Genomic DNA, 27,956 nt, shown 5'->3' with positions numbered 1-27,956 from the left:
GCCCCACGAGTGATGCACAAAATCATCACGCGACGACGTCGACAGAACTTGTGACGTCACTATGACGTCATTCAACGTGACGTCATATGATGACGCCATCGCATGACATGTCGCTTTGCATTGCCTCCGTGATCGGGGGCCGATCACGGAGGCAATGTAAAAGCAGGTGAGGTGCAGAAAGCTTGCAATGCCTTCAATCCTGTCAGCAGTCCGAAACCACGTTATGTGCAGAAAGCTTTCGGAGAGGGGCGAGGGAGGATCAATGCATCGACTGACGAAAAAGCTGGCTTTCGTTTTCGATTCATCTCAGCCGAATGCATAAGGAACCATGTTTTTTTTTTTCATGTAATTTTTTCGCACACATTTTACCTATGTGGTCAGTTCTTGAAAACGTATGGGTAAGTCTAACATGTTGACATCGATATTGGTGACCACCACGTTTTTTTTATAACCTGACGAAAACAAATCGTCAGAACTATTTCTGGCTACAGAAAGCGGGTTTGCGCGCCACACACCATATTATTATTGTTAGTCGTTACACAAATGGCAAGCATGTGAAGTTAGTGATGCCATGACCTATCGGTCGTGTTAGGCATACATACACTCGTACCCCTCCGTGCCAATTTTCGTGTATACCAAGTGAACGAGACGCGAGTTACGCGAGTAGTTTTTTTACTTTTGGTACAGCGGCCACGCCGACTGACACATTCGGCTTCGCATGAAATGGCTTCAAACAGCAGAGCGCCGGAGGCAGCCTTGTAAAACAAATCGAATGCACGAAATAAAAGATAGGATGGTGGTGCAAACGCGTTAGCATGCATGAGCTAGTTACTACGTGCATATGTGCTACGTTCTCCTGGTTATCTACAGTTTATTCTCTCCTGCAGCAAGTTTACGTTCGTCATTCCACACGAAAGTAAGTGAAGCGCCTTCTCTCACCATGAGGTGCGCGCAGGATGCGTTCCTCAAACAGCCGCGGAAGTGTGAACCAATGCGGTGACAAACCAGCTGAGAGGATATATACAAAATCTCCGTTTCACAACGCACAAACGCGTTCTCTGTGTGATGAGTCGCTGCAGTATTATGTTGCAGTGACACAGTATCAAATATTGCCCAAATTTCCGCAATTTTAGCTAACAGCGGCCAAAATATCGCGCGCGTAGCAGACGCTCGCCACTGTGACGCAGCTTGCGCCGCGGAGAAAGCCCACGGATGGATGGATGCTATGAGCGTCCCCTTTAAAACGGGGCGGTGACATGTCTGCCACCAGGCTCGAACAAAAAAAAAAGCTTCCTTGTTTCATGTTGGCCTAATTCCTTATCTACATTGATTAAATTATGTTATTATACCCAAAAATATAAATTCACGGTCCATCTCTCTGCCTCTTAAGGCACAATGACCTTATTTTTCCTCCGTATTTATTTTTGTTCTTTATCTCTACTTTTCTGCCACCAATACTCCAACCGTCTCTTACTTATTTCTATCGCGGACGTGTTCTGCTTTCCATTGTTGTCCCTAAAACCCAAGGCTTCATGTAGACTCGTGCCCACACGTATGCCTGGGTGAATATCGCCACATTCAATCAGTACATGTTCCATCGTTTCCTTAGTTCCCCCGCAGCATGTACATTGTTCTTCTTCGTTACTGAATCTCGCTTTATAACTACGCGTTCTAAGGCAGCCCGACCTTGCTTCAAACAGTAAAGCGCTTCCCCTTGAATTATCATAAAACCTTTCCCTCCTTATTTCGTTTTTTCCCTTTCGGTAGTTACTCAGAGCCGCGTTCTTTTCCATCGCTGCCATCCAATAAGTCCTCTCCGCCTCTCTGACCTTCCGCTTCATGCTCCTTGTTGCCATATCGCCCGCACTGCTAGCCGTATATTTACTGGTGAGCCTCCTAGTTTTTTTTCTCCACTGCGTGTCAACGCATTTTCTATACAAATACCTGAAAACCTCCTCTGCCCATCTACTCTTCATTTTCCTCAGCCTCTCTTCGAATCTCATTTTGCTCTGAGCTTCCCTCACTTCAAAGCCTGTCCATCCCATATCACCCTTTACAGCCTCATTTGTCGTCTTCCCGTGAGCGCCCAACGCGAGGCGGCCCACCATCCTTTGATTTACATCCATTCCTGATTGTACCTCTGACTTCATGCACACCACTGAGTTCCCAAATGTAAGCCCCGGGACCATCACACCCTTCCACAGCCCTCGAAGCACCTCGTACCTAATGTATCCTCATAAAGCTCTGTGCTTCATAATTGCAGCATTCCTCTTTCCCTTTGCTACCGATGCTTTCTCTTGTACCTCCATATATCTATCCCCCTTATTTACCCATACTCCGAGGTACTTGTACTCGCTTACCCTCGGTATTTTTTGGCCCTGTATAAAGACCGCATGGTCTTCGTGATCATTGAATACCATCAATCCACATTTTGTTGCACTAACCCCCGAATGCAGAGATGTTACTTGTCTCGTACTTGACTCGTACTTGACTCAAGACAGCTTTGCCGCTCGCCATAAATCGTTCTCGAACTTGCGGACGACTTGCGGGCTACTTGGCTCGGTCAAAGCCGGGACGAGTTTCAAGTCTGCTGCGGGGCTAGCTTGAAACAGTCTTGATACGTTATTCCAACATGGCCGCCTCTCGAATGGACGTCGCGCGGAGGTTGTCTGCGTTTGAGTTTGCTTGCCACGCTATGGACGTAGCATTTTCTGAGGTACATTGCCTGCCGGAGATTCCGCGACCCGCCTTACGTGACCGAGGAAATCCGATGGAGTTGTACGACGAGGAACAATTCCACGCTCGCTACAGGTTCACCAAGAACGCCGTGAGGCAGCTTCTGGCTACGTTGCCGCTCCAAGAAAGCGGGGACAACCGAGGATAGCCTGTGCCTCCCATGTTGGAGCTACTGATGGCGCTCAGGTTTTACGGCGCTGGCACATTTGAGAGAGTCACCGGGGATCTCGTCCAAATGCCGCAGTCGACAGTGTGCCGCGCAGTCGGAAAAGTGACCTTACTCATCGCAAAGCGCTTGTACTCGATGCTGGTGCGCTTGTACTCGATGCTGGTACTCGGTGTATTTACGCTCACCATTCACTCATCTCCCGAATACAAAACATGTGGAAGGTCACAAGAATAATAGCTCAAGTGAACCAGTTATGCAAAAAAAATGTTGTTCTTACCAGTTTTGTGGCGCTCTCGCTTTTCTCTTGCAGCTTCTTCTTTCCATTTCTGCTTGAGGTTATTCCAGCATTTCTTGAGCTGCAGGTGGTGGCGCCTGGAAATCCCGTGGTTGGCGTTGTAGCGGTTGGCTGTTTTTTTCCACGTTTCATTGTTTTTTTCGCCACTGACGCAACATCAGTTTTTTTTCCACTCGATAATGTGCCTGAACTGCCTCACAAGATCGATCAGCACACTTTTTTCGTCCTCGGTGAAGCGCGGGGCCGCCTTGCGTTGAGGTGTCTCTTGGGACCACAAGGTGCCTTGATGCGACATCTCAGCGAATGGTTCTTTCTCCTTGATTCGACGACTTCGCTTCGAAAAGTGACGTGGGGGACGTAGCATGAGTCGAAAAATGTTTTCATTGTATACAACATTTTACGTCGTTTTTGTCTCGTTCGGTGCAGCTGTGTGGAATTGAGAAACTTGACAGGCATCAGTTTGCAGCACAACGATACGAAAGATTCCTTAAGCTTTTCTCAGAAAAAAAGAGCTTCCCCTAATGCGGGTTTAATCCACGGACCAGGAAAAATTTTTTGGTAACAAGGCGAAGCTTTTCTTGGGACTTCTTCGTAGCTTTGTATTACAAACAAGTGCTCTCTTACAAATAGGTGGATGAGCTCTTCGTTCACCTCGCAGGACGCACATGGCAGGCCTGTGTCTTTTTAGTTGTTCGCAACAAAGCTTCCAGCAGATAACATATATAGCTTTATATGACGTGATTGTTTCCACAGCTGACCAAAGGCGTCTGAGCGATTCCTTTAACTCGTTTTGTGTTTGGTGTGAGAAATGGAAAATGAACATTAATTTCAAAAAGACCGTTGTTTTGTCCTTCACAAAAAAAGTAATGCCGGTTATTGCAACATACTCTTTCAATGGTTCCCCTTTAATCAGAGTTATGCAGTACAAGTATCTTGGTGTCACATTTACTCATGATCTCTCATGGTCTACTCACATTGCCCTAACATGTTCTAAAGCCCTAAAAAAATTAGGATATTTACGTCGAACAATGCAGAATGCCCCAAAAGATATTAAACTTTTAATGTATAAATCTCTTGTTCGCCCTATCATCGATTATGCCTCCACGGTCTGGTCACCTTATCGACAATGCGACATAATCAGACTGGAAGCGGTTCAAAAGAAAGCTGCGCGTTTCATTTTTCGCAGGTACGACCGCTATTTCTCACCCTCATCAGCCCTACATGAGCTAAAGCTAGAACCTCTTTCGGTACGTCGTGATGTGGAATCATTAAAATTTTTGCACAACATAATCAATAATTCATATCGCATTTCAAACACAGCTTTTTTGTCCTTTGCCAAGCCTTCCTCTACGCGTAACTTCCATAAACTTAATCTTTCTACCTTATTTGCGCGCACTGACACATTTAAGTATAGTTTCTTTCCCCGCACTATAGAATTATGGAATTCCATACCTGGCCACATTCGTTCACTCCCCCTGAATGATTATGTTTCTATTCTTGTTGAAAGTCATTATGTATAACAAAAGTGTAATTCCTTAATTGTTGCAAATTGTTCTTGTTGTTACTTTTCGTGTATCTTTTGTTTGCTGCGACCTTTTCTGCACTGTATAATCCCACTCCTGCAATAGCCCTTTCACAGGGCTGCAGTATGTAAAAATAAATAAAATAAATAAATAAATATCCTGCCAATGTGCGCCCCCCCCCTCCCCTCACCAACATGCAGCGTGGCATTGCTGCACCCCGCGAGGCAAAATTCCGCCGCGTCCCATGATCCTGACCTCCGCTTCTTGTCTTGTTTACCAAGAATCAAATGTTCAACGAAAGTAGACAAATAATTAGCATTTCCAGTTCTATTCTTTAGCTTCTTTTGTTGGGTGGCGGCACCCACATGGGCCTGAACAAGAGCTTTGTACACTTTGTTTCCAGAACTTGTTATTTTTTTATTTATTCATATATAACTGCGACCTAGCTCGCTACAAGCATGTCCATAGGCGAATAGAAAGGCTAGTACCTTGAAAATTCGCGATACCTAGCTTAAAACTTGCGAGCCAGGGAAGCGCATATACACTCCGCGTTCGATAAGAAAAAAAAAAAAAAAGACGAAAGGACACAACGCAAACCATGCCTTGTTTCGCATCTTTATGGGAAATTCTATTAGCGCGCAGGCCAAAACAAGCAAGCTTGGAGTAACGCGCCGCGCTTCGGCGGCCACTGAAACCAGCGGGCAACGGACGCCTTACACAAGCAACACTGCGCATCGCTGCGGCGGCGGGAACCACGTGGCGCTCGTTGACAGTAAAATGACAAAAATATGCTTGTGGCACTTTGAAGGGGTAGTTCTTTTCAAATATACGAACTTTTCTTGCTGTAACACGTGCCTACGCCAACAACTTCATTATTAACCTCAGTACCAGGCGAGCAACGTGTTTCTGCATTGAAGCTCGTTCTTGACTTGACCAAGCAAGACAGCCTAACGTCTATGAAACGCGAAGGCCGACTTGGGCGTTTTCAAGTCCGCTGCTTGCTTCGGGCCGACTTGCTCAAGTCAAGTTGAAGGCACGAGCCAAGTAACATCTCTGCATTCGGGGGTAAATCCTAGTCCTAGAGCCTCACATTCCCTTACGCATATATCTGCCAGTCGCTGTATATCATCTTGATTGTCCGCAAATAAGACAATATCATCAGCATAAAATAGACCTGGAAGCTTCTGCTCAACCATCGTGCCGACCTGTTTGTGCGACAAATTAAATCCAATGTTGCTACCTTCTAGCGTCTTTTCCATCCTCACCATGTGCAGCATGAATAACAGCGGGGACAAAGGACATCCCTGTCTCAGCCCCTTGCTAATTTCAACGCTGTCCTTGCTACTTATTCCTTCCCATTCTATACAAACTGTATTTTCTCGGTATATTTGCCTCAAAAGCTGTATACAGTCCTCACCTATGCCCACTTCTTTCAATATATCCCACAAAATTTCCTGATTAACGTTGTCATACGCCCCGGTAATATCTAGATAAGCTACGTATAAGGGCCTGTTTTCTATTTTCGATATTTCTATACACTGGGTAAGAACAAACAGATTATCGTCTAACCGCCTGTCGATTCGAAATCCATTCTGAAGTTCTCCCAAAATATCATTTTGTTCTACCCACGCTTCTATTTTTAATTTTACTGCCTGCATCGCCAACCTGTATTGGCCGCGAGATCGAGCGGAGTCGCCGCCTAGCGGCTTCTGGCTGAACCGCGCCTAGTGTGGATTGCTCGATGCGTCGTCTGCTAGCCCCGTTGTGTTTGCATGTGCGCGTCCGTCATGCAGATCCTCAAAAGGCGGTTTGTTCCGTTGCGTTAGTGCAACTTTAACCGCTCGTACGTGTGCCTAACACGATGTAATGATAAGCATTTGGCCTTGATCGGCTGTATATGTACTGTAATAAGATCAGAGAGTGCACATGTCGAGAGTGCTGTGTATGGTCGTCGTACCCTCCGTTCACGAGAGTCATATCAGTGTAGGTGCCGCTCTGTGGTTCAAGCGCATTGCAAAGTGCACTTCGCGTTGCCCTAAAGATGAGAAGTATTAACTCTCATGTGAATATACCCTTTTAGCGGCGCGGTGGTAAAAAAAAAAAGGCTCGCATGTACTTGAGCGTTGTGGTTAGATGTTGTTTATACGTTACGCGACGAGCTTTAGTTGTGTACGGTCCTGGTCTGACTAAAGAGAAATATTTCTGTTAAGTCACGTCTGACACTTCGGTACTTAAATTGTTCCCTAAAAAGAACAGAAAATGAAATGACACGGAAATCGCAAAACTGAGTTGCGTTGCGCAACTTTAACTTGTGGCGAAATTTATACAAAAACACCCGTGTACTTAGATTAAGGTGCGCGTTAAAGAGCGCTGATGGTCAAAATAATCCAAACGGCGTAGTTTAAATTTGTGTCGTAGTAATTTCACGCGAAGCCACATCTTTTTTTTCTTTACATTATCTTGAGCGTTTGTGTTGCGTTATTTAGATTGACGGAAGGCAGCAGACATTATTCGTATGAAAAAGCGTACTTTGGTCCCGTAAAATAACCGGCCCTTTGTTCCATTACTGTCGTGCAAGTAATCAATCGAAGAAATTTCCGTGCTGTTCAGCTATCTTTGTGTACTGTTACTGGAATAAAAACAAGCGTGTGCGTGTTAATCGTCTCCGTAGCGCTAAAGCGCTGTCAGCCACGTACCTTTCCTCAGTAAACCTATCAACTGTCCTACATTTCATGGAGAACTGAATAAGAAATCCGAATGAATATTTGAGCACGCAGTGCACAAAGTGCTATTTCAACTCATCGTGCAGGAATCCGGGCTTTCTTTTTGTTGAGGGGCATCCCAATGAACAAGAAGTAAATAGGTAATTCAGTCGCGCTATACAGCAGTGCGTAGTAGGTGGAACACAAGCTAAACATGTACAAATGAAACAACAAGAAAACGTGACCCATTGCGAAAACGCCGACTGTCGCCGAAGGCGAGCAACCCGTTCGTTGGCAGAATGCGCTTCTCTCACAAGTAATTGTAACGTTCGGCGCGCTTCGGGCATTAATTCGGGAATGAAGAGCGCACCTATTACCAAAGCTGCAGTCAACGCATTTTGTTTGCTGGAAATCGGGTCACATCGCTCACAACGAAGCGCTGTTGTGCACGTTTGTACACGCGCCGACAACTGCCTATCCGCACTAGCGCGGCGACGGTGCTGCCACCTGTAGCCCGATCTCGCGGCGAATAGCACCGATGTTATGGTTAGCGGTCTATAAGAGCGAATGTTATCCTTTTCTCCCCTGCCTTTATAGATTAAGTTCATTCTACTTTTTCGCCAACTGTCTGGTATTTCCCTCTCCTGTAAGCACTTTTCTACGGCTTTCAGCAGTGCTTCTTTAGTGTTATGTCCGAGTTCGTTAATGAGGCTGACGGGAACCCCATCTAAGCCCGGAGTAGTGCGCTTAGGAATTTTTCCTTCGGCCTTCTTCCAATTGAAATTCTCTAGTACTACATTTTCGTCGGTTGCACTCCTTTGCGTACTTTTACTCACCGGGGGAATCCCCTGGGCGACCTTTTTAAACGAATCGGCTGTTATCTTTCGGATGTAACCTAGCGCTTCATACCCTTCCAATTGATTTCCTCCTTCATCTACTCTATGTTGTGCATTGTGACAGACTTCCTGTATACCCAGCGCTTTTAGGTGGCTCCAAAATATCCTAGGCGCGGCCTTCTTCTTTTCGCGAATCTCTGTCATCCAGCGTTCACTTTCACCTTTAATTTTTGCCTCGACTAATTTCTGCACAATGGATTTTTGCTCTAAATATATTTCCCATATTTGGTTGACTTCGTCCTGTGGCCGCTTCTCCTTTTTTGCCTGTCTGTGCTCCCGTGATGCCTCACGTCGCTTCTCGATCGCCTCCCGGATTTCTTTGTTCCACCAACTTTTTGGCTTTCTCTTTGCTTTCCAACAAATAGTTTTCTCCTCTTTTTCCATTTCTTTCGTGATTAGCAGCTCACTATACTTCCAGTCTTTGCCTGGTAGTTCGTCTACTTTTCCTCGACTCTTGCGACTCCTCGACTCTTGCGGCACGGCAGCGCCGCGGCGCGGGAGTTCACCGCAAAAGGCCCTCGCTCCTCCCAAGTATTCGCGCGGCGCTTTGGACACTCCCCCTATTCTAGGTCAGTCTAGCTTGAGCTGTTCGTCAGGCTTCGAGCAGGACACCACGGAAACTCCAGCGCTGGTTTCCTATACCAAGCATATCAAGCAACGGATTGTCTTGGCTTTCGCACCGACCGTAAGCCCATAGTTGCGAGACTAGCCCTTAATTACGCCAAACATTGTAAAAACACTTGATGAAATATGCTCGGGGACTGCAGATGCAAGGAGGAAGGGTTCATTTTAACTGAAATACGTTGTATTTGTCAGTATTTTTTATAAAAACCAGTTAAACGTTTATATTTTAATCGCGAAACTTAGTGTCGCGTGACCTGCTTCACCGGCCCAAACTAAGGAGCACTTTTCGCGTGTGCCAACCGCAGTTGGCACTAACTATAGTTTACTCCGGTTAACTGAGGTCCTTCGTAACTGATGATAGCGTGCCCGTGTAACAAGGGTATTACACTCGCATGTCTCCAGGGCCACTAGACAAGATACGCCAACGATATGCGAATATGTGCAATACGGCTTTCCAGCAGGTTTTAAATGCGAAGCATTTCTTAGCGAACCTCTGGCACTTTGAGCGTTTCTATCTACGTATCTATCTATCTATCTATCTAGCCGCCTACGTCTGGGTGCTCTCATGATGGCCTCCTTAACTTGCTGTAGACCAAAATTTGCATGGGAGGGTAAGAGGAGTTGACGAATATGATGGCCGGGTCATGACATGAATAACGTTAAAACCTTGTCGCGTACGTCGTCAAACCCTTTCCACTAGACAATTGTGGCACATACCCGTTTACCACGGGCCGCGGTGTACAGGTATGCGCCACAGGTGATTGACAGTTTATATCTACCCAGGAACAGCGATAACAAACATGGATAACCTAAATGCTAGAGCGTTAAGGAAAACCAACATCGACAGCGTTGACTGAACGAATGGAAAGAATGAAAATTAAGATCCCAGCAGGAATCGAACCCAAGCATTCTGCGTGGCAATCAGGTATTCTACCACTGAGTCACGCCAGGTCTATAAACTGGTTTGGAAAAACAGCCTACGCAGGCGTAATATCGGGGCAACGTCAATTGTGGTTGTGGTGCTGGCTATCTAATTTTACAAAAAAGCAATAAACACTACATGATACTCCTACGATGTGTACTCCTACGATATAGGCGTCATATGAGATTAACCTCTGTAGTTCCAGTGTTGGCTCCGCTTTTATAGCAGTCTAATAAACATTACGTTTGTATTCCTATGATTCAGCAAGCTATACTGAAGCCTTGCTGGACCCCGGAGGAATACTTTAACGAAAGTTACATATGATATCCACATCACCGCACCGTAAAGTCACTTCGTCCACGAGAACGACGCAGTGTCCTCTTAATTTCTTACGAGGCTGCGCGATGGCCTCATGTTGACCGAGGATGATGCCAGATTGATTGACAGCAGCTTTGGAGACTAGGCTACGTAGGCCACATACGCCCAGGTAGCCTATGAATACGACAAACAGCATCGACTGATGTTGGTCTATGTAGCACTATCCCGGCCTACCAGCCTCGACGGCCTATACCTCACCAACGCGAAGGGTGGCTTCAGGTTCCGGCATGTCGCCGGCTCTGTCGACAGACAATTTGTCGACGAAATGACCGAGGCATCCACGAATTCCAACAGCTCTACTATACGACATACTTCACTACACATGGACCCCTCGTCACCACGATCACGACCGGATTCTATAACAAGTCATGACCAGCTGCTGGTACCCACTGATCACGGTGACGATGCCCTTGTTCAAGAACTGTCAAGAACTTCTTGCACACATGCACAGGGGTTCGTGAAACGTGCATGCGTTGTCGGGACACGTATAAGCACTACATATCAGTTTACCGCTTCTGGTGTTAGCAATACCCACGTTGACATTGGCAGCGTTACCCAACCGTAAACATCTGGTTATATAACACATATGCGGCTCTTCAACATATATATGTGTGCGTATAAAATATATGCAAATCTTTAGCGTCATTTTGTAACGTGTCGCTCAGTAAAAAAAGTTACGCCACAGTCACCTACCCGCCGCATGCTTCGCATAACATCGACTCCAACGGTACGTGGGATCTGCCGAATTTTTTAAACACGAAAGTGTTTTATGCCAGGGTCCACCAAGTACATCCGTCACGGATATGACGTTGATAAAATGGACGCCAGCGGGTGAGAAAGAAAAAAATACCAAGAAAAAGATACCCCGCTACCCCGCTGGGATTCGAACCCACGACGCTCTACCGACTAAGCTAAGCCGGGAGATGCTAGAGGCGGCGCGAACGCGCCTTATATCTTTCACACACTCTCTTTCGCGGCGGGCGGAGCGGGGCAGTGCCGTCATCTGTGAGATGTGAAAAGAACTAATGCTTCACGATCGACAGTTACTAGCGCTTACTCCGAGATTGCACGCGATATCGGAGGTCGTGGTTAAAGCGTCTCGATACCAGAGAGGTAGACTGGCCGCGCTGGCGTCGCCGAGGCACCCTTGACGCACTTACGTTCTATGCCTTTGGCTTCGTGTTAGCGTGCGTCGGCTCATCGGAGTAGTGCAGCTTCCACGTGCACCAACGGGATTTCTCCGCCGTCGACTGCTTCAATTGCGAGAGCACCGACTAACAAAACTGCTGCAATACGCGTTGCAGAAAGGACGCGATTTCGACGGGCGAATGTCGTCCCTCGGTGGAGCGAGAGCAGCGCCTGCGAGACAGAAACCAGCGGGACGCACGCGTTTCCGGCTCAGGCTACGAACCTCTACCTCCCGTGTTGCTGAAGCGCAGTGTGTGTTAGTGTATGCATGAGCACAGGCGTCGGCTACCCATTACTGGAAAGCGCACACCGTGCCGTTTCTCTCCTTAATTGACGACGCCTTGAAGAAGTGCATACCGAGTACCAGTGTTGATTATGAGCTTGTTGACATCATCCTTACGCGGGATTCACGATTCGCTGTGTCTAAATATATGTTCACACCGTCAGCTACCACAACGCTTTAATCATGATCATGGGCGTTAGTCGTCGCGACAGAGACATGCTGTCAACATGGGTGCATCCACGTCAAACGGTGCTATAGCTTCCAAACACGAATTGACATTGTACAAGCTGTCATATATCACTACACAATAAGCACTATGACGGAGGGATCACCCATGTTTTTTTTTTCTTCGAGCATACGCTTTCGTTCACAGGCTGCTTTTCTCGCTCGTTGTGCTTCTGCAGCGGCAGTTCCAGTGAAAGTGCGTAGGCTGACGCTAAACAAAGAGGGGCGACAATGCCATGCCAGCTTTGGAAGAAAAAAATAAAAAAAATGTGGTGTTCGCATACCTTCACTGGAACTGGAAGGGGCACTCATCGGCGGACAAAAGCCGCCGAAGCAGGGGGAGCGGGGGCACCTTGAGGTCACATGGTAATAAACTCTCAAACGGTGGTTAGAAATCGCGTGACTGAAAACTCCCCGCATAGTAAAATTGGATTATGACATCCTTTTACTACGTTCCTCAGAGGTGGTGGTAAAACTGTCTGCCGCTTTTACTCCAACGTAAGGTAGTAATTTTGGGAGCGAGGGAGCTTTCATAGGTAATTAGCCGCAAAAACCCTAATCTCGGCTAACTTTTGCTTACAGTGTAGATTAAGATTACTGGTTTGATGACGTAACAGCACGCGCGAAAGTTTCTAAAAGAAAGCTACTGTCAACTACAGTGGCTGGAAGCCGGCCATTTTTCATTTGTGCTGTCTTGTTGCCTGTATCGCGGGTGTTGATAGTCCGATTGCACGTGTTTTGGTGATCAAGGTGGTGACTAAGTGATGAAGAGAGCAGCGTTTAGACGAAACTTGCAATCTAAGCTGCTTCATTGTTTTCTCAGTTATGTGGCGATCAGGGCCGTAACTAAGGGGGGGGGGGTGAGGGGGTTCTGTCACCCCCCGAAATTTTTTCCTGCTTTAACTTTTCGGGTGACCCTAATATACTTGCACGCCTTCACAGCGACCAGCAGCTGCCAAAGTTAGCCGTTCTGCACACAAACACCCCCCGCAAAATATTCCTGGGTACGGCCCTGGTGGCGATTATCCTTTCAGTGCGCTCTTCTCAAGTCCTTAATGCCTCGGGATTCGAGGCAGATGGATCGGCATGGTTGACAAGCATTGTTGTTGTCTGTCATTGTCTTCCACGCACGGTCAGCAGTTAGCCAGAGTGTGTTATACTTAAATATCTGCTGTTTTTCTTCTGCTCCTTGCATCTTACGTATTATTTTTCATGTGGATCAAGTTCTTCATTGGCTGGTGGATTATCATCGACGTGGCTGCACACTACCCTTCCAATGCTGATTTCAGCCGTGCTTTCCACGTCTGCGGCGTCATGAGCACATTATCTCTTTTCATGTAAGTCCACCCTGAAGTATTCGTGGATGCTCTCTCGTTGTTGCAGCTGCCACCTGTACTCCAATTTGCTGTTGCAGGATCAACGCTGTGTCCAATGGCCAAATTCGAGGTGACTCTTACACAACTGGCTGCATTGGCCAGAGGGGTGAGTGTTGCCGTCAACACTGGCAGACTCTGTATGTATTCATTATCTTTCTTAAGCTACCCTATGAGTCTTAAGAAAAACAGCAACAAAAGGTATGTCGCCACCCTTCAGAAAAAAACTACAGTTTTAATGCAAAAGTTAATTATATTTAGTGATTCTGCTCCTGCGCCAAAGTGCGCCGAAATGGATTTACTGCGCCATCCTGATAATACCGACGGAAATCGCGCCAAACTGCGCCAGAGTCTCGGGATTGGGGGCGTCTATCACCGCCAATCGCACCACGGGCTCGTCAAAACACGTGCAGCTTGATCTTAGGCAGCCGAGGTCACAACCACAGACCAAGAATTATCCCACTAAATAGCGCTCGCGCGTTCGTCCCGAGTAAGCCACAATTCCATGCACGGTGCCGACGCAGCTTCAGGTGTACAAGTCGGCTCAACGGCAAAATGCGCTCTCTGCTGAATGATAAAGGCAGCGCTGCTAAGTTCAAAAGACAGAAAACATGGACAGACAAAGCGCTTCGTCTGTGACGTCCCTGTTTTCTGTCTTTTGAACTTAGCAGCGCTCCCTTTATCATCCAGTATGTTCCAACTAGCCCGTACACAACTCTTCTCTCTGCTGAGGCTCGTGACGTCTGTAGGCCAATCGGTAGCGAGAAAATGCGGCGTTTCGTCGGCGGACGCCGTCTCTTCCGGTAACGCTGCTGGTAGCTCGTTTCAAGCGTCGCAAAGCACGTAATTAAAGCCGTGCCGCTAAAATGTTTCTCACTTCTGTTTCATGGTCATCGGGGAATGAAATCTGGGAACCCTAGCAATATATATGTTGTCATTCCGCCTAAGATAAAACGTGTGTTAGTGGCGCTCTGACGTCTCTGTAAGATTGGGTTGTCCTACCTAAGATGGTTCTCATAACTATTAACAGACAATAATGCCAAGGAAAGCGTAGGGGATGTAAAGTGGACGAAAAGATAATAGTTAGGATATATATGTGAAGAATGTAAAGTGGACGAAAAGATAACTTGCCGCCGGCAGGTACCGAACCTGCGACCTTCGAATAAAGCGGGGGACAGACGGTCCGATTTTCCATGCGATCCGACGGCCGACGCCGCGGTGGGGGAGAGGGAATGGTGGCTGTACGATGCTATGAAAGGTCACCATTCCGGTTTCCCCTCCGCCGTGTCGGACGTCGAATCGCATGAAAAATCGTACCGTCTGTCTCGCCCTTAACGCGTCCGATGCTCTACCACTGAGCTATGGCGGCGGTCATCCTCCCGTCCACTCTATGGGGTATATATATATATGTGCATTAAACCTAGGAGTGTTAGCGCCGATCGGTCCCTGCCGGCGGCAAGTTGTCTTTTCGTACACTTTACTTTCTTCACATTTCTATCCTAATTACTACAAATAACATCCCCTATACTTTCCTTGGCATTATAGACCTTATGCAAAATCTGCTGCCACGTAGCGGCCGCCGTGCGCGTTTCCGCCATGTTGAAGGCTAAGCGCGCTCCGCATGTGCACACACGGAGCGTACGTATCGACGTGTGGCGGCTGATGGGAACGGCAATGCCGACATATTTTCGTGTGCCATGTAGCTGAGATTGAGGAAATTGGAATGCTGAAAAGTTTGCAGGAAACTAGCCTCCATATGTTATTAGATTTCCTTGCGGCCGACGAGACGCGACAGATCGTTCCGTTGCTCCGCCTACTGCTCACGACTGAAGCCGTGTTTGCATTCGCCGTTCTTAATAGATGCGGTATGTGACAGCATCGGCCCTCATCAGAGAACACTCTTTCGTGTCGTGCCGGAACGAGACAGTTTTCGCGCCGTGTACTTGCAGGCATAGACAAACCGGCTTCGTGTGCGCGCTCCAAAGCTGCATCGCGGCTACTCGCGCATGCCTGCGCAGTTGGTGACACCATTACTTTGTTTATCACATTGCGATAGCATTTGTGCTGGAGGGTGATGCTCGTAGTTTGTTTGTGACTGTGAAGTTTAACAAGGTAGCATTTATTTGGTGGGGTGCTTTGCGCGTGTACTGATTCCCTATGCGTATTTTTCAAGCATTTCATGCGCTATTACTGCCTAATTCAGAGGGGTGGCCTGGATCACCTGACTCGCCCCCACTTTCTTTTTTATTTGTACCCCTAGAAGAGCACATATCAGGTTCTCCTAGCTGACGCTGCATGATCCCCCCTCGGAAAAATCCTGTATCCACCCCTGTGTGCTATGAAATTTTAAGACGCTTGTGTGTGGAACCTTTTGTATGAAACTGAAAGAAATGCTGTTCACGCAGATGTGTTACATTCGACCGTGGGTGCGCTTAGGGGCGTAGGCAGAAATTTTTCTCAGGGGGGGGGGGGCACCTCCTTGATCTGATGTGGGGGCCGGGCAGGCAGATGTGGTCGAGTGTCATTTTGTGCTCTGTATGCCATGGCAAAAAAAAAAATCACAGCATATCCACGGAGTGAATGATGATGAGTGGGCGAAGCTGCGGAGGTTCATCGGTAAACCGTGAATCTTCCGTGAATTCTGCCCAGTACATCATCACCGACGTGAGATCGGGCGCGTTTATACTAAAGGTTCGATGAGAGTTATGACGACTTGCAGCTCACTTTAATTTTACATGTACGCTGTGAATTTTCATTGTTTAATCACGCACAGGAGCAATCGCACGCACGCACTACCTTGGAGGTCAAAATCCAGTGCCTATATATACGGGGTGGTCAGTGAACGGTTGTGCAGCGCGAGCGGTCGGTTTTTTCAATCAAGACGCTGCCGCGACGCTGCCTGCGTCGGCGCCGCTGCGCCGCGAGGCAAGATAGGGGGGGGGGACCGTAGGAGAGGAGAAAGAGGGGGAAGCGTAGGAGAGGAGAGGGTGATACATATCACGTACTGTCGCAGCACATTGTCTTTAGGGAGCCTTCATGTGTGCACGCCCCCTCCGTTTTTAAGACTGGTTATGGGAGAGGGGAAGTGGAGAGGGGGAGGGGAGAGGGAAAGGGGAGAGGGGTAGAGGACATGGGGAATGGTGAGGGGGAGTGGAGAGGAGGTGTGTGGAGAGGGTATGCGCATGCGCAGTAAGGGTGGTCACACCACCACCGGACAGATACTGCCGTTTACTGCCGGCTGCCGGGAGATACGCCGGACAACGGAGACGTGACAAGGTTAGACTAAGAGGAGCTACGCCCCAGAAAATCGGGGGTGGTCACGGGCCCGGCCCCCCCCCCCCCTCTGGCTACGCCATTCGGTGCGCTACCGTTGGTTACGTGCTGAAGTGCTTTCACAAGCGTTCAGTCGGCGACGCAAAAATGCCTTGCTGCAACGGGTTGAACTTGTAAGGCGTCATTAGGCCCCGAAAGCGACGATGTGAACGCGAATATCCTTGGCGGATCGTGTTATTTACGAGTACATGTGGGAAGGATATTCGATCAAATACCAGCTAATCGGCGCCTACTTCTTGGAGCAACTAACGTTTTTCATGTTCACTTGTCACGTGCGTGAGAAGCGGACCATTCTAGGCAAAACACACGTCGGTGACTACAGCAGCGAAATATTTCTTGTTTCAAAAATAAGAAACAGGACAACGTTTTATTTAAAGTAAGATACGCAATACATTAGGTCGACGTAGGCAGTCCCTTATCAAATACTCTTTGAAATACGTCAACAGCACTCTCTTACCGTCATCGCTGTGCCTAGCCGCGTCGCGAGCTAATGCCTCCTCCCAACCATCCTACACTACACGCATGGTATTCCGATAGCTAACAACGCTTCATTCGCTACACTGAAAACAGACAAAATTTATGACAAACGCAAAACTTCATTCTCAACGACGACAGGCTTACATGTGACTCGGTGACAAACTTGTACTTTCTTCTCGTTGCGAGGCAGTTCTTCACACATAATAATTATCAGCGTGAAAACTAAAAAATGCCGGTAACGTGTACAGCTTCATTCGCTACACTGAAAACAGACAAAATTTATGACAAACGCAAAGCTTCATTCTCAACGACGACAGGCTTACATGTGACTCGGTGACAAACTTGTACTTTCTTCTCGTTGCGAGGCAGTTCTTCACACATAATAATTATCAGCGTGAAAACTAAAAAATGCCGGTAACGTGTACAGCTTCATTCGCTACACTGAAAACAGACAAAATTTATGACCAAGCGCAAAGCTTCATTCTCAACGACGACAGGCTTACATGTGACTCGGTGACAAACTTGTACTTTCTTCTCGTTGCGAGGCAGTTCTTCACACATAATAATTATCAGCGTGAAAACTAAAAAATGCCGGTAACGTGTACAGCTTCATTCGCTACACTGAAAACAGACAAAATTTATGACAAACGCAAAGCTTCATTCTCAACGACGACAGGCTTACATGTGACTCGGTGACAAACTTGTACTTTCTTCTCGTTGCGAGGCAGTTCTTCACACATAATAATTATCAGCGTGAAAACTAAAAAATGCCGGTAACGTGTACAGCTTCATTCGCTACACTGAAAACAGACAAAATTTATGACAAACGCAAAGCTTCATTCTCAACGACGACAGGCTTACATGTGACTCGGTGACAAACTTGTACTTTCTTCTCGTTGCGAGGCAGTTCTTCACACATAATAATTATCAGCGTGAAAACTAAAAAATGCCGGTAACGTGTACAGCTTCATTCGCTACACTGAAAACAGACAAAATTTATGACAAACGCAAAGCTTCATTCTCAACGACGACAGGCTTACATGTGACTCGGTGACAAACTTGTACTTTCTTCTCGTTGCGAGGCAGTTCTTCACACATAATAATTATCATCGTGAAAACTAAAAAATGCCGGTAACGTGTACAGGCTCGTCTGATGTTTTTATGCCCCGATTGCCGACTATCAAAGCAGACACAAACAAGGAGAAATAGCAGCGGCAGCAATACGATTCGAACACAAGCCTCCAACATGACGCCGAATCGATACCTTCGTCAAACGTCCGACAGATGGCAGCAATTTTGCATAAGGTTTATTGTCTGTTAGTTCTCATTAATATTGTGTTTAACAAAGGAAAACGAGCCCTTAACAGTCATCTTCTTTCCTTCTACCTAAGATAAGACGCACGTGTGTGGTCTCTGACATACTGTTTAGTTTCTCTGTTAGCTTATAAGACCGCCGTGTGTGTCCGTCGCGGTTCATTCCGTTGTATTGCAAGTTGCAAGAAACGTGTTGGCAAGTAGGCGGCCGAGTGATGAAGATATTAATGCGAAAGCCTTTAATGTCTCATACTCGCGGCGTCCGTCCGTGCCCTGGAACGGTGCCAACTGTGCCCTCTCCCCCTCACACTCTCAGCAATCACGTGAGAGAGAGAGAGAGAGAGAGAGTACAACTTTATTGAGAGTCCAGTGCAGACGCAGAGGTTGCCCCGCGCCACCCGGCTACTCCCACGTTGGGACCGGCAGGTCTAGCCTAACGGCCCTGTCGCGGGCGCACTGGACGGCCAGGATTTGGTCCTGTAGGTTTGGGCTGCGCAAAAGCGCATCCCACTCGGCCTTGCTGTAAGTCGGGCCGAGCGACCCGCACTCCCAAAGCATGTGCGCTAACGTAGCGGCCTGCCCGCAAGCGGTGCAGGCGGCATCGGGGAATTTGTGTGGATAAATTTCATTTAAGTGTGCTAAAGATGGGTACGAATGGGTTTGAAGTAAGCGCAACGAGACTGCCTGTGCTCGATTGAGTTTTGAATGTGGGATCGGGAAAGCCCGCCTCGCCATGTAATAATACTTGGTGATCTCGTTGTGTGTGGTTGGAGTGTCCTTATGCCCTGCGTTGTCGGCGCTGGAGCCATCGCCCATGTCGAGAGCAGCGCGGTCGGTGAGCGCGCGCGCTGCTGTGTGGGCTGACTCATTCGGGTTCAGGGCAACGCCCTTTACTGAGCCGATATGTGCGGGGAACCAGTAAATGGTGTGAGGGACCATCCCATCTCTGGTGGAGCTGTTCAAGATCCTGGCGGCCTGTGTAGATATACGGCCCGTTTGGAAGGCTCTGACTGCCGCCTTTGAGTCGCTGTACACCTCTTCACATCGATCATTTAGCAGAGCGAGGGCAATGGCCACTTGTTCGGCCACCTGCGGGTTCGTTGTGCGTACCGTGGAGCAGTTCGTAGTTGAGCCGGTCTGGTCGACGACTACCGCTGCGAACTTTTTACCGTCTCGATATGCTGCAGCGTCGACGAAACTTGCACTTGTACCACCCTTTCCCAGTTGCTTCAATAGAGCTGTCGCCCTCGCCCGACGACGTCCCTCATTGTGTACAGGGTGTGTGTTGCGGGGGATTGGAGCAACAGTGATGTTTTCTTGTACATGTCTCGATATGCGCACGCTATTTGTTTCCACTTGCATTGGGTTGAAACCGAGTTCGTTAAGTATGCGCCGACCGGCCGTCGTCGTGGACAATCTAGCTAGCTGCGATCGTTGCTGCGCTTCCGCTATCTCGGCCGCAGAGTTGTGCACGCCGAGTGCGAGTAGATTCTCGGTGTGTGTGCGTACTGGAAGCCCCAATGCTTTCTTGACGATCTTCCTGATAACAACATCGAGCTTGTCCCACTCCGACCTGAGCCAGTTGTGCATGGCAACGGTGTAGGTAAAGTGGCAGAGCACGAACGCATTAATGAGTCTTAACAAATTGTCCTCCTTAAGGCCTCTGTGTCTCCCGGAGATCCTTTTGACGAGTCGAAAAGCGTTGTCAGTCTTGGCGACGATCTTCCGCATAGCGGTGCCGTTGCCGCCCTTCGCTTCGATAAACATGCCGAGAATCCTGATGGTGCCTACCCTCGGGATTTCCTCCCCATCACTGGCGTAAACGTGTATGTTACTTTCTTCGACGGGTTTCCATCCCTTGGGTCGGGAGCCCCGTTCCTTCCTGTAGAGCAGGAGCTCCGACTTTGCGGGTGAGCATCTGAGTCCCGTTGGGCGCAGATACTCTTCCACCTCGACTACTGCCTCTTGCATGGCATCTTGCACCCGGCCTTCGCTGCCGCCGACGCACCAAATCGTGATGTCGTCGGCGTAGATGGTATGCTTGATGCCGTCCACACTAGCCAGTCTTTTAGACAGTCCAATCATGCAGAGATTGAATAGCACCGGAGAAATCACAGATCCCTGGGGCGTGCCTCGATGTCCAAGCGGTACGTCTTCGGAGAAAAAGTTCCCGATGCGCAGCCTCGCTTTTCTCCCAGACAGGAAGGACCTGATGTAGTTGTACAGCCTGGGCCCAAGCTCGAGGTTCGCCACCGTCTTCAGGATGAATTCGTGCTTGATGTTGTCAAAGGCCTTCTCCAGGTCTAGGCCAAGAAGAGCCTTGGTATCTCTGGAGTAACCATCGATGACTTGGTGTTTAATGAGCATCATTGCATCCTGCGTTGAAAGGCCGGCGCGAAAACCGATCATATTATGCGTATAAATGTCGTTTCCCTCCAGGTAGTCGTTAAGTCTGTTGAGAATCGCGTGCTCTGCCACCTTACCCACACAGGACGTAAGGGAGATGGGGCGAAGGTTCTCGACGCTAGGCGACTTTCCTGGCTTGGGGATTAGTACGGTATCGGCTAGCTTCCATTCCTCAGGGACCTTACCCGTTTTCCATGCTTCGTTGATGAAAGCAGTTAGGCGTTCTATGGATGCGTCGTCGAGGTTTCTGAGGGCTCTGTTTGTGATCCCGTCCGGCCCTGGAGCCGACTTGCGATTTAGCGTTTGAATCACTCGCCTAATTTCGATCTCTGAAAAGTCTTCGTCCAGTTCTGGAAGAGGGGGGCCACCATAGTCCGGGAACACGCCGTCTTCGCCCTCTCGTTCGACTGGTAGGTACTTGGATACTAACCAGGCAACGAGTTCTTCAACCACCTGTTCTTTGGTGGCCTCATGCAGGGCACGGGCTAGGGTGTGCCTTTGGTTGGCCTTAGTGCTGTGCTCGTCCAAGAGATGCTTCAGAAGGTGCCATGACTTGCCGTTTCTGATTTGCCCATCGACGGACTCACAGAGCTCGTCCCACTGCTGTTTGCACAATGTGTCGCAATGTTCTCCGATTTCCTTGTTCAACTTTGATATTTTTTGCCGCAGCCTACGGTTGTGCATCTGCTCCTTCCATCGACGCATTAGAGCATCCTTGGCTTCCAGCAGGTGGGCAAGCCTGCTGTCCATCTTCTCCACATTTAAGTCTGATGTTATCTTCTTGGTGGCAGTGGCGATATCTCTGCGGATGTCCTCGCACCATTCCTCGAAGTTGTCGGGAGCACCGGGCCTTGTAGTACGGATGTTGCGAAAAAGATCCCAGTCAACCACCGTGAACTCTCGGACTCTGCTACGATCCACCTCTATAGAGGTCTGCAGGACGTAGTGGTCGCTGCCAAAGTCCATAGCGGTGTTGGTCCACGCATGGTTTTCAACATTCTTGATGAAAGCGAGGTCTGGCGTCGTGTCTCTGGTCACCGAGTTGCCTATCCGCGTAGGGAAAGCCTTATCAGTTATTAGGGTTAGGTCTAGTTCGTTGGCGTCCTGCCAAAGGTCCCGACCCTTGCTCGTGTCATATACGTATCCCCATAAGCCGTGTGGTGCATTGAAGTCACCGACTACGACGAGAGGGCGAGGACCAGCTAATTCCACTGCCTTCTCGAGCAACGTCTTGAACTGCTGGCGCCTGTGCTTGGGATTACTATAAACGTTTAACACAAATACACTGTTTTTACGTTGATTGCGCCGTGGTGTGTCAAGCAAAATCTCCGCCATTACATGTTCTACCTTGCAGCTGATCAGTTTCAGGTCGTGGACGAGGTGTGTTAGCTTCTTACTTATAAGTGTGCAGACACCTCGTCCTCCTGACTGCCCAGGAACTGCACGGTAGCCAGCGAGGGACGCTGCAGAGGCTAAAGTCTCTTGAAGTGCTATAATATGAGGTTTGTCCGTTATTGTTCTAAAGTACTGCTGCAAGAGTGCTCTTTTACCAGCGTACCCCCTGCAGTTCCACTGCCAAATGCGGATATTGCTTTTTATCGTTGGCCATTGGACAGCGGCGCTACGGTCCCTAGAATTAGGGACCGTAGCGGCGCATAGCAACATTTGCGCGTTGCTCCTGCCAACGCGCGTTGCGCAACTGTTGCGCAACACGGCGGCGGCATTCAGCAGCGGCGTCCGTCGGCGGCCATGGCGTTGTCAGTCGAATGGCCACGGGCCTTCGCCGAACGCACTTTGGAATTTACAAAGGGTCCTTCAATTTTACAGTAGCGACGAGGATGGGATCAGCTCGAGCACGATAGCCGGGCTTCAGCGGTAGCCCAGGTCACGGCTTCAGTATTCTAGGAGCGGAAAGTGTCTGTGCGGATTACCACGACGTGGCTTCCTTTGGCCGGTTTAGGCCGTTCACGTAGAAGGGAGACGAAGACTTCGAGTCTTATGCGGAACGCTTTAAACACAAACTACATCCGGGCCACCCAGGTCAGCGAAGACTTGAACGTATCAGTCCATAGTGGTGACTGAAGCTAGGAGTCACCGCCATTGGAAAACAGCCTTACCGCTCGTTGAAGAATTCGTTGGCCCCGACCAAGCCGGAAGAAAAAAGTATGACGAACTGCTCCAGATACTGAAAGGGTGCTATTCTCTGAAGCCTTTAATGACAGCGGAAAGATTCTGGTTCAGCCGTCGGTCGCAGCTAGAAAATGAACCAGTTGCTGCGTTTGCATTAGAACTAAAAAGGCTAGCTGGATCCTGCAAGTTCGGGCACTTGTTGGATGGGATGGTGCTTTACGGGATTCGGGCCCGTAGCCCTAGCCTCCCCCCCCCCCACCTGGTGTTCTGATGAAAGGGGGTGTTTTACCGAAAATAAATAATGAAAATAGCAGTTTTTTTTATAAAATAGTCAAGGCCTTCAGCAAATGCCTCCTCTCCCCCCACCCAGAAAAAAATTCTTGACTACGGGCCTATGTGGCCGGACTGCGAGATGAAACAGTGGAAGCAAAGCTGCTTAAGAAGAGTACCCTGACGTTTCAAGCTGCCTATGACAGGCGAAAAGCGAGGAATTCGCTCGCACAGAAACGAAAAAAATTCATCCTAAAGAAGACGGTGATGTGAGCCTGATCCAGCAAGACTAACAACGAACCACAAGTACGAGAAGGGTCGCGAGCAAAAACCCGGGGAGTCATGCCGAATCAATGGACTGTTGCAGGTGCGGAGCAATGCATGACGCCGCCACCTGCTCCCTTCGCAAACATCGATGCCGTGCCTGCAAAAAGATGGGACACCTGGCAAGGCTCTGCAGAACAACGCCACGTTCGGTGCACTGTCTTGTATAGAAGACTGGCTTACAAAATTCCGGTGACTCGAACGGTAAAAGTGGGGAGAACTGCGTCTCGCAGCATCATATTTTTCATGTTTGAGACGGTGGGTACGTTGCGAAGGTTAATGTAGCAGGGAGCAATATCGCAATGCAGGCTCATACCGGAGCATCTGTGTCTATTGTGCCAGAAAAGACGTACAGACAGTATTGGTCATATGTACCCCTAGAAAGCTGTACTTTACGAGGTTATTATTAACTTGCCTATTAGCATGTACTTTACGGTTAAAAACGCATAGAGGTGCCGCGCTGGCAAGTGCCGGCAAGTTGGCGGTGCGCGTAAAGGACTAGGGGCAAACCGCGACCTTACGGTTAATTGTAGTCCGAACGCCACAAAATTATGACACCTTGTTGTTGGGCAGCAACTGGCTAGAGGCTTTGAAGCTGGATTGACGAAGCGTGTGTAATATTGACGCGAGGTAGGCTGGTCACTACAGTTGCCAGCCTACCGACGAGGGCGACCGTGCGAAAACCGCGTTCGTGACTACCGACGGGCTGTACGAATTTAAAGTACTGCCTTTTGGTCTCTGTTCCGCTCCCGCCACATTTCAACGAATGATAGGCACTGTGCTCGCTGATCGCAAGTAGCAGACGTGTCTTGTATACCTGGACGACGTCGTTGTGTTCTCAAGCGCGTTCGACGAACATCTCACACTGCTAAAAAGCGTACTCACAGCAATACGCAAGACAAACCTCACTATCAAGCCCGAAAAATGCTACTTTGGCTACCAGGAAGTTTCTAGCCACGTGGTGACCCTGACGGTGTTCGACCAGACCCAGACAAGCTGACTGCCGTTGCCGAGTTTCCTCGTCCTGGAGATAAGAAGGCTGTTCAGCGGTTCCTTGTCCTCTGCGCGTACTACCACGGTTTCGTTGGAGGATTTTTCAAAATTACGGTACCTCTAACGAGACTAACGCGACAAGATGTACCCTTCGTGTGGACGGATGAGCAACAACCCACCTTCGTTCAGTCACGCAAGCGACTCCAAACAGCTCCATTGCTGACACATTTTGACGACACTGCGGAAACTGAGGTTCACACGGACGCCAGCAACCTAGGGCTCGGAGCCATTCTAGTTCAATGGCAGGACGGCGCAGAACGTGTGGTCGCTTACGCCAGCCGCAATCTCACAAAAGCAGAAGCTAAATACTCTACCACCGAAAGAAATCACGCCATGTCCACGAAGTGAATGATGATTGAGGAGCTGGCTCGGAGATAATCGGGTAAACCGTGAATGCCCCGTACAATTCCTCTAATGTCATATAAAGACGTGACACGTTGTTATAGTAGCGATTGTGGTCAGGTTGTTCTCGAACCACAAGCGTTCGCAGACCTTGCAGCTGTGGCCGAACGTGTGGTCGAGGAAATTGCGCTTGAAGCGCGCGTCGGCGCCACCAACTTCAGGTAGCGGCCGCTTTCGGCGCTTGGCCGCTGCATCCCGCGCCCGTACCTCTTCGAGGTTCTCTTGCCGCCGCTTGCGCTTCGCGGGCTTGTATCTCGAGGTCCGCACGGCGCTGACGTATATCTGCGGCCTCGCGAGCTCTCAACGCAGAGTCTTGGTGGCGAGCCCGCGATGCTGCTGCCTTGGAGGTCCCGCTTGCGGTGTGTAACCTTGGGACCTCCTCCTGCATATTTACCTGCAGTGTACTATATTTTTGACAAGACTAATAAAATTTGATTGATTGATTGATTGATTGATTGATTGATTGATTGATTGCGAGCCCTCTGCTCCGCCGCCTTGTCTTCTTCGTTCATGTTATTAGTATCGAAGCGCACGGACTGACGACTGTCGAAAGAGAGGAAGCGCGCAGTTGTGGCCCTCTAGCGGTCTCCTATCAAACTAGAGCACGCGCCGGAGTAGAGCGAGCGCCGCATGCTACAGTTCGCTATGTTTTATATCATCAAGGCGCTCGAAGAACAAGAGGAAGAAGACTCCTCTTTCGCGCGAGCTGCACCTGTAGCGGTCGCCTCTGGAACTAAGGTTACAGTTACGGCGCGGGACTTCGCCCCAGCTTCAGAACCTGGCAAGCCAGCTCCTAAAAGAGTGCTTAGCAGTCGTTTGGGCCATCAGCAAGTTTCGATCCCATCTATATGGTCGGCCGTATCGAGCGGTCAGTGATCACCATTCGCTTTGTTGGCTTGCCAATCTACGAGATCCATCAGGCCACCTCGCTTGTTGGAGCCTTAGTCTTCAAGAGTACGACATAACTGTCGTCTACCGATCCGGACATAAGCATACCGATGCTGACGGCCTATCGCGTACCCCTATTCCCTTGACATCATCTGACATGGAAGAAGGATTGCCGTTTCTCGGCTTCGTCGATGTGGTGCGGATGCTGAACATCAACGTGAGTACACTGAACTGCTCCCTGTCATCCGCTATCTTCAGGGAGCTTACGTTGTCGTCCCACGCCCGCTCTCACGAGGACTGACATCTTATTGCCTGCGGAACAATGTTCTCCACAAAAGAAATCTCGAGAAGAGCCAGGAAACTTTTCTCCTCGTCGTTCCGACGGCACTACGTGGAGAAGTTTTGCAGGCGTGCCGCGATGACCCCTCTGCCGGTCACTTAGGCTTTGTGAGGACATTAGCGCGCATATGCCAAAAATACTTCTGGCCACAGCTATATGCGTCAGTTCAGCGCTGTCAGGACCTGTCGTGACTGTCAGAGGCGTAAATTTCCACCCGTCAAGCCCGCTGGCTTCCTCCAGCCTTTGGATCCGCCTCCAGTGCCGTTCCAGCAAGAGGGAATGGATCTTCGGTCCATTTCCTGCGTCATCCTCCGACAACAAATGGATAATCGTTGACACACTTTGAAGCAAAAGGGTGTTAAAAGGATGTGTCGTTCGTCCCTTTGCAGACTAATGAGGCTGCCACAAGCAATAATCCCTTTAAGTACTAACGGCACCTGGTCTAACAGTTAGTCCCCACTGATCACCTCAGTGGACTAACATTTGGTCCTCACATTTACACCTTACCGGGCAACCGTTAGTACTTGCAGTTGCACCTCGCTGGACGAACGGTCGGCCCACTCAAATACTCCATTCGGATGAACTTTTTATCCCCAGGGATAATTTTCTACAGTTACTCTCCGCAAGGCTTAATACTTTTTTCGCGTGTTTCTTTCCGCAGTGAGCAACAAATGCCGCGGAAGAGAACACGCGAAAAAATATTTAGTCATGCGTGTGTCACTGCTTTCGCAGTCAAAGACAAAAGTGAGACAATTAAATGTTTTATTTTTCTAGATACATATGAAGTTTCTGCTTTCTTTCATTGAATTCACTGCAATATGTCCAATACAGGTCCAGCCGCGTTGTCATATCCTGTTCAGTCCTTTTTGTGCAGCTGCTCCAACGGAAGCGATAGATGACAGGCATTATACGCTCGTTGTGGACAACGGCTGAATCCTGCAAAGCACAAAAATATTGCAAATAGTCACACGTGACAGTGAGGGTGAAGACGCACGCACATCGCAAATACGTGCAAGGTGAACTAAAACACATGTCTAAATTTCGGCATGCAAATAAGTTCACCCCTGCAAAGAACAAAAATATTGCAAATAGTCAGCGACACGTCACAGAGAGGATGAAGACGCACGCACACGGCAAATACGACGAAGGTGAAATAAAAACACAGCCAGACAGACAATGAACTTTAATGTGGTCCTGAGGCGCGACTCGGAAAGCCCCCTTACGGGGGAGGAGCCGCCGCGGGCAACTCCCACGTCGGGACGGGCAGGCCATGCCTGTCCGCCACGTCGCGAGCCCTCTGGACGGCCCGTAGCTGAACGACGAGGTCGGAGCTCTTGAGTGCCTCCTGGCACTCTTCTTGCGTGGTTAGACGATCGTGCTGCTGTAACGAGGGACACCGCCGGAGCATGTGTTCTAAAGTGCAGAAAGCCTCTCCGCAATCCGGACAATGGGGCTCGAACGAGTCCGCGTACTTGCTGACCCTGGCTAAGCTGGGATATTACCCAGTCTGCAGCACGCGAAAGGTGGAAGGCTGAGGCCTGGAGAGCTTGGTGTGTGGCGGGGGATATACCCTCCTGCCGAGCGTATAGTGCTTCGTGACATCGTTGAACGTGTGGAGCGAGTCCTTGTGGAGCCTCGCGTCCGCACCCGCGAGCAGCGTTTCCCCGGCGCGGTGGGTGAGTTCGCGCGCACGGGCATGGGCCAG

At 49.0% G+C, this 27,956-nt stretch overlaps 1 protein-coding gene across 3 annotated transcripts in view; it reads left to right on the top strand.

The window, feature by feature from the left end:
• Nucleotides 1-27,956, top strand: part of LOC119394526 (transmembrane protein 50A) — a 169,750-nt gene that overhangs the window by 70,672 nt on the left and 71,122 nt on the right. For all 3 annotated transcript variants that reach the window (XM_037661852.2, XM_049415809.1, XM_037661853.2), the window contains exons 2-3: nt 13,166-13,278; nt 13,356-13,423. In XM_037661852.2, the coding sequence (XP_037517780.1) occupies nt 13,166-13,278; nt 13,356-13,423 (181 nt within the window). The remainder of the gene's footprint in view (nt 1-13,165; nt 13,279-13,355; nt 13,424-27,956) is intronic.

This window comes from Rhipicephalus sanguineus, chromosome 5 (assembly GCF_013339695.2).
Source record: "Rhipicephalus sanguineus isolate Rsan-2018 chromosome 5, BIME_Rsan_1.4, whole genome shotgun sequence".
Taxonomy (NCBI): Eukaryota; Metazoa; Arthropoda; class Arachnida; order Ixodida; family Ixodidae; genus Rhipicephalus; species Rhipicephalus sanguineus.
The sequence above is the reverse complement of the archived record's forward strand: the minus strand, read 5'-3'. Positions and strand labels throughout refer to the sequence as shown.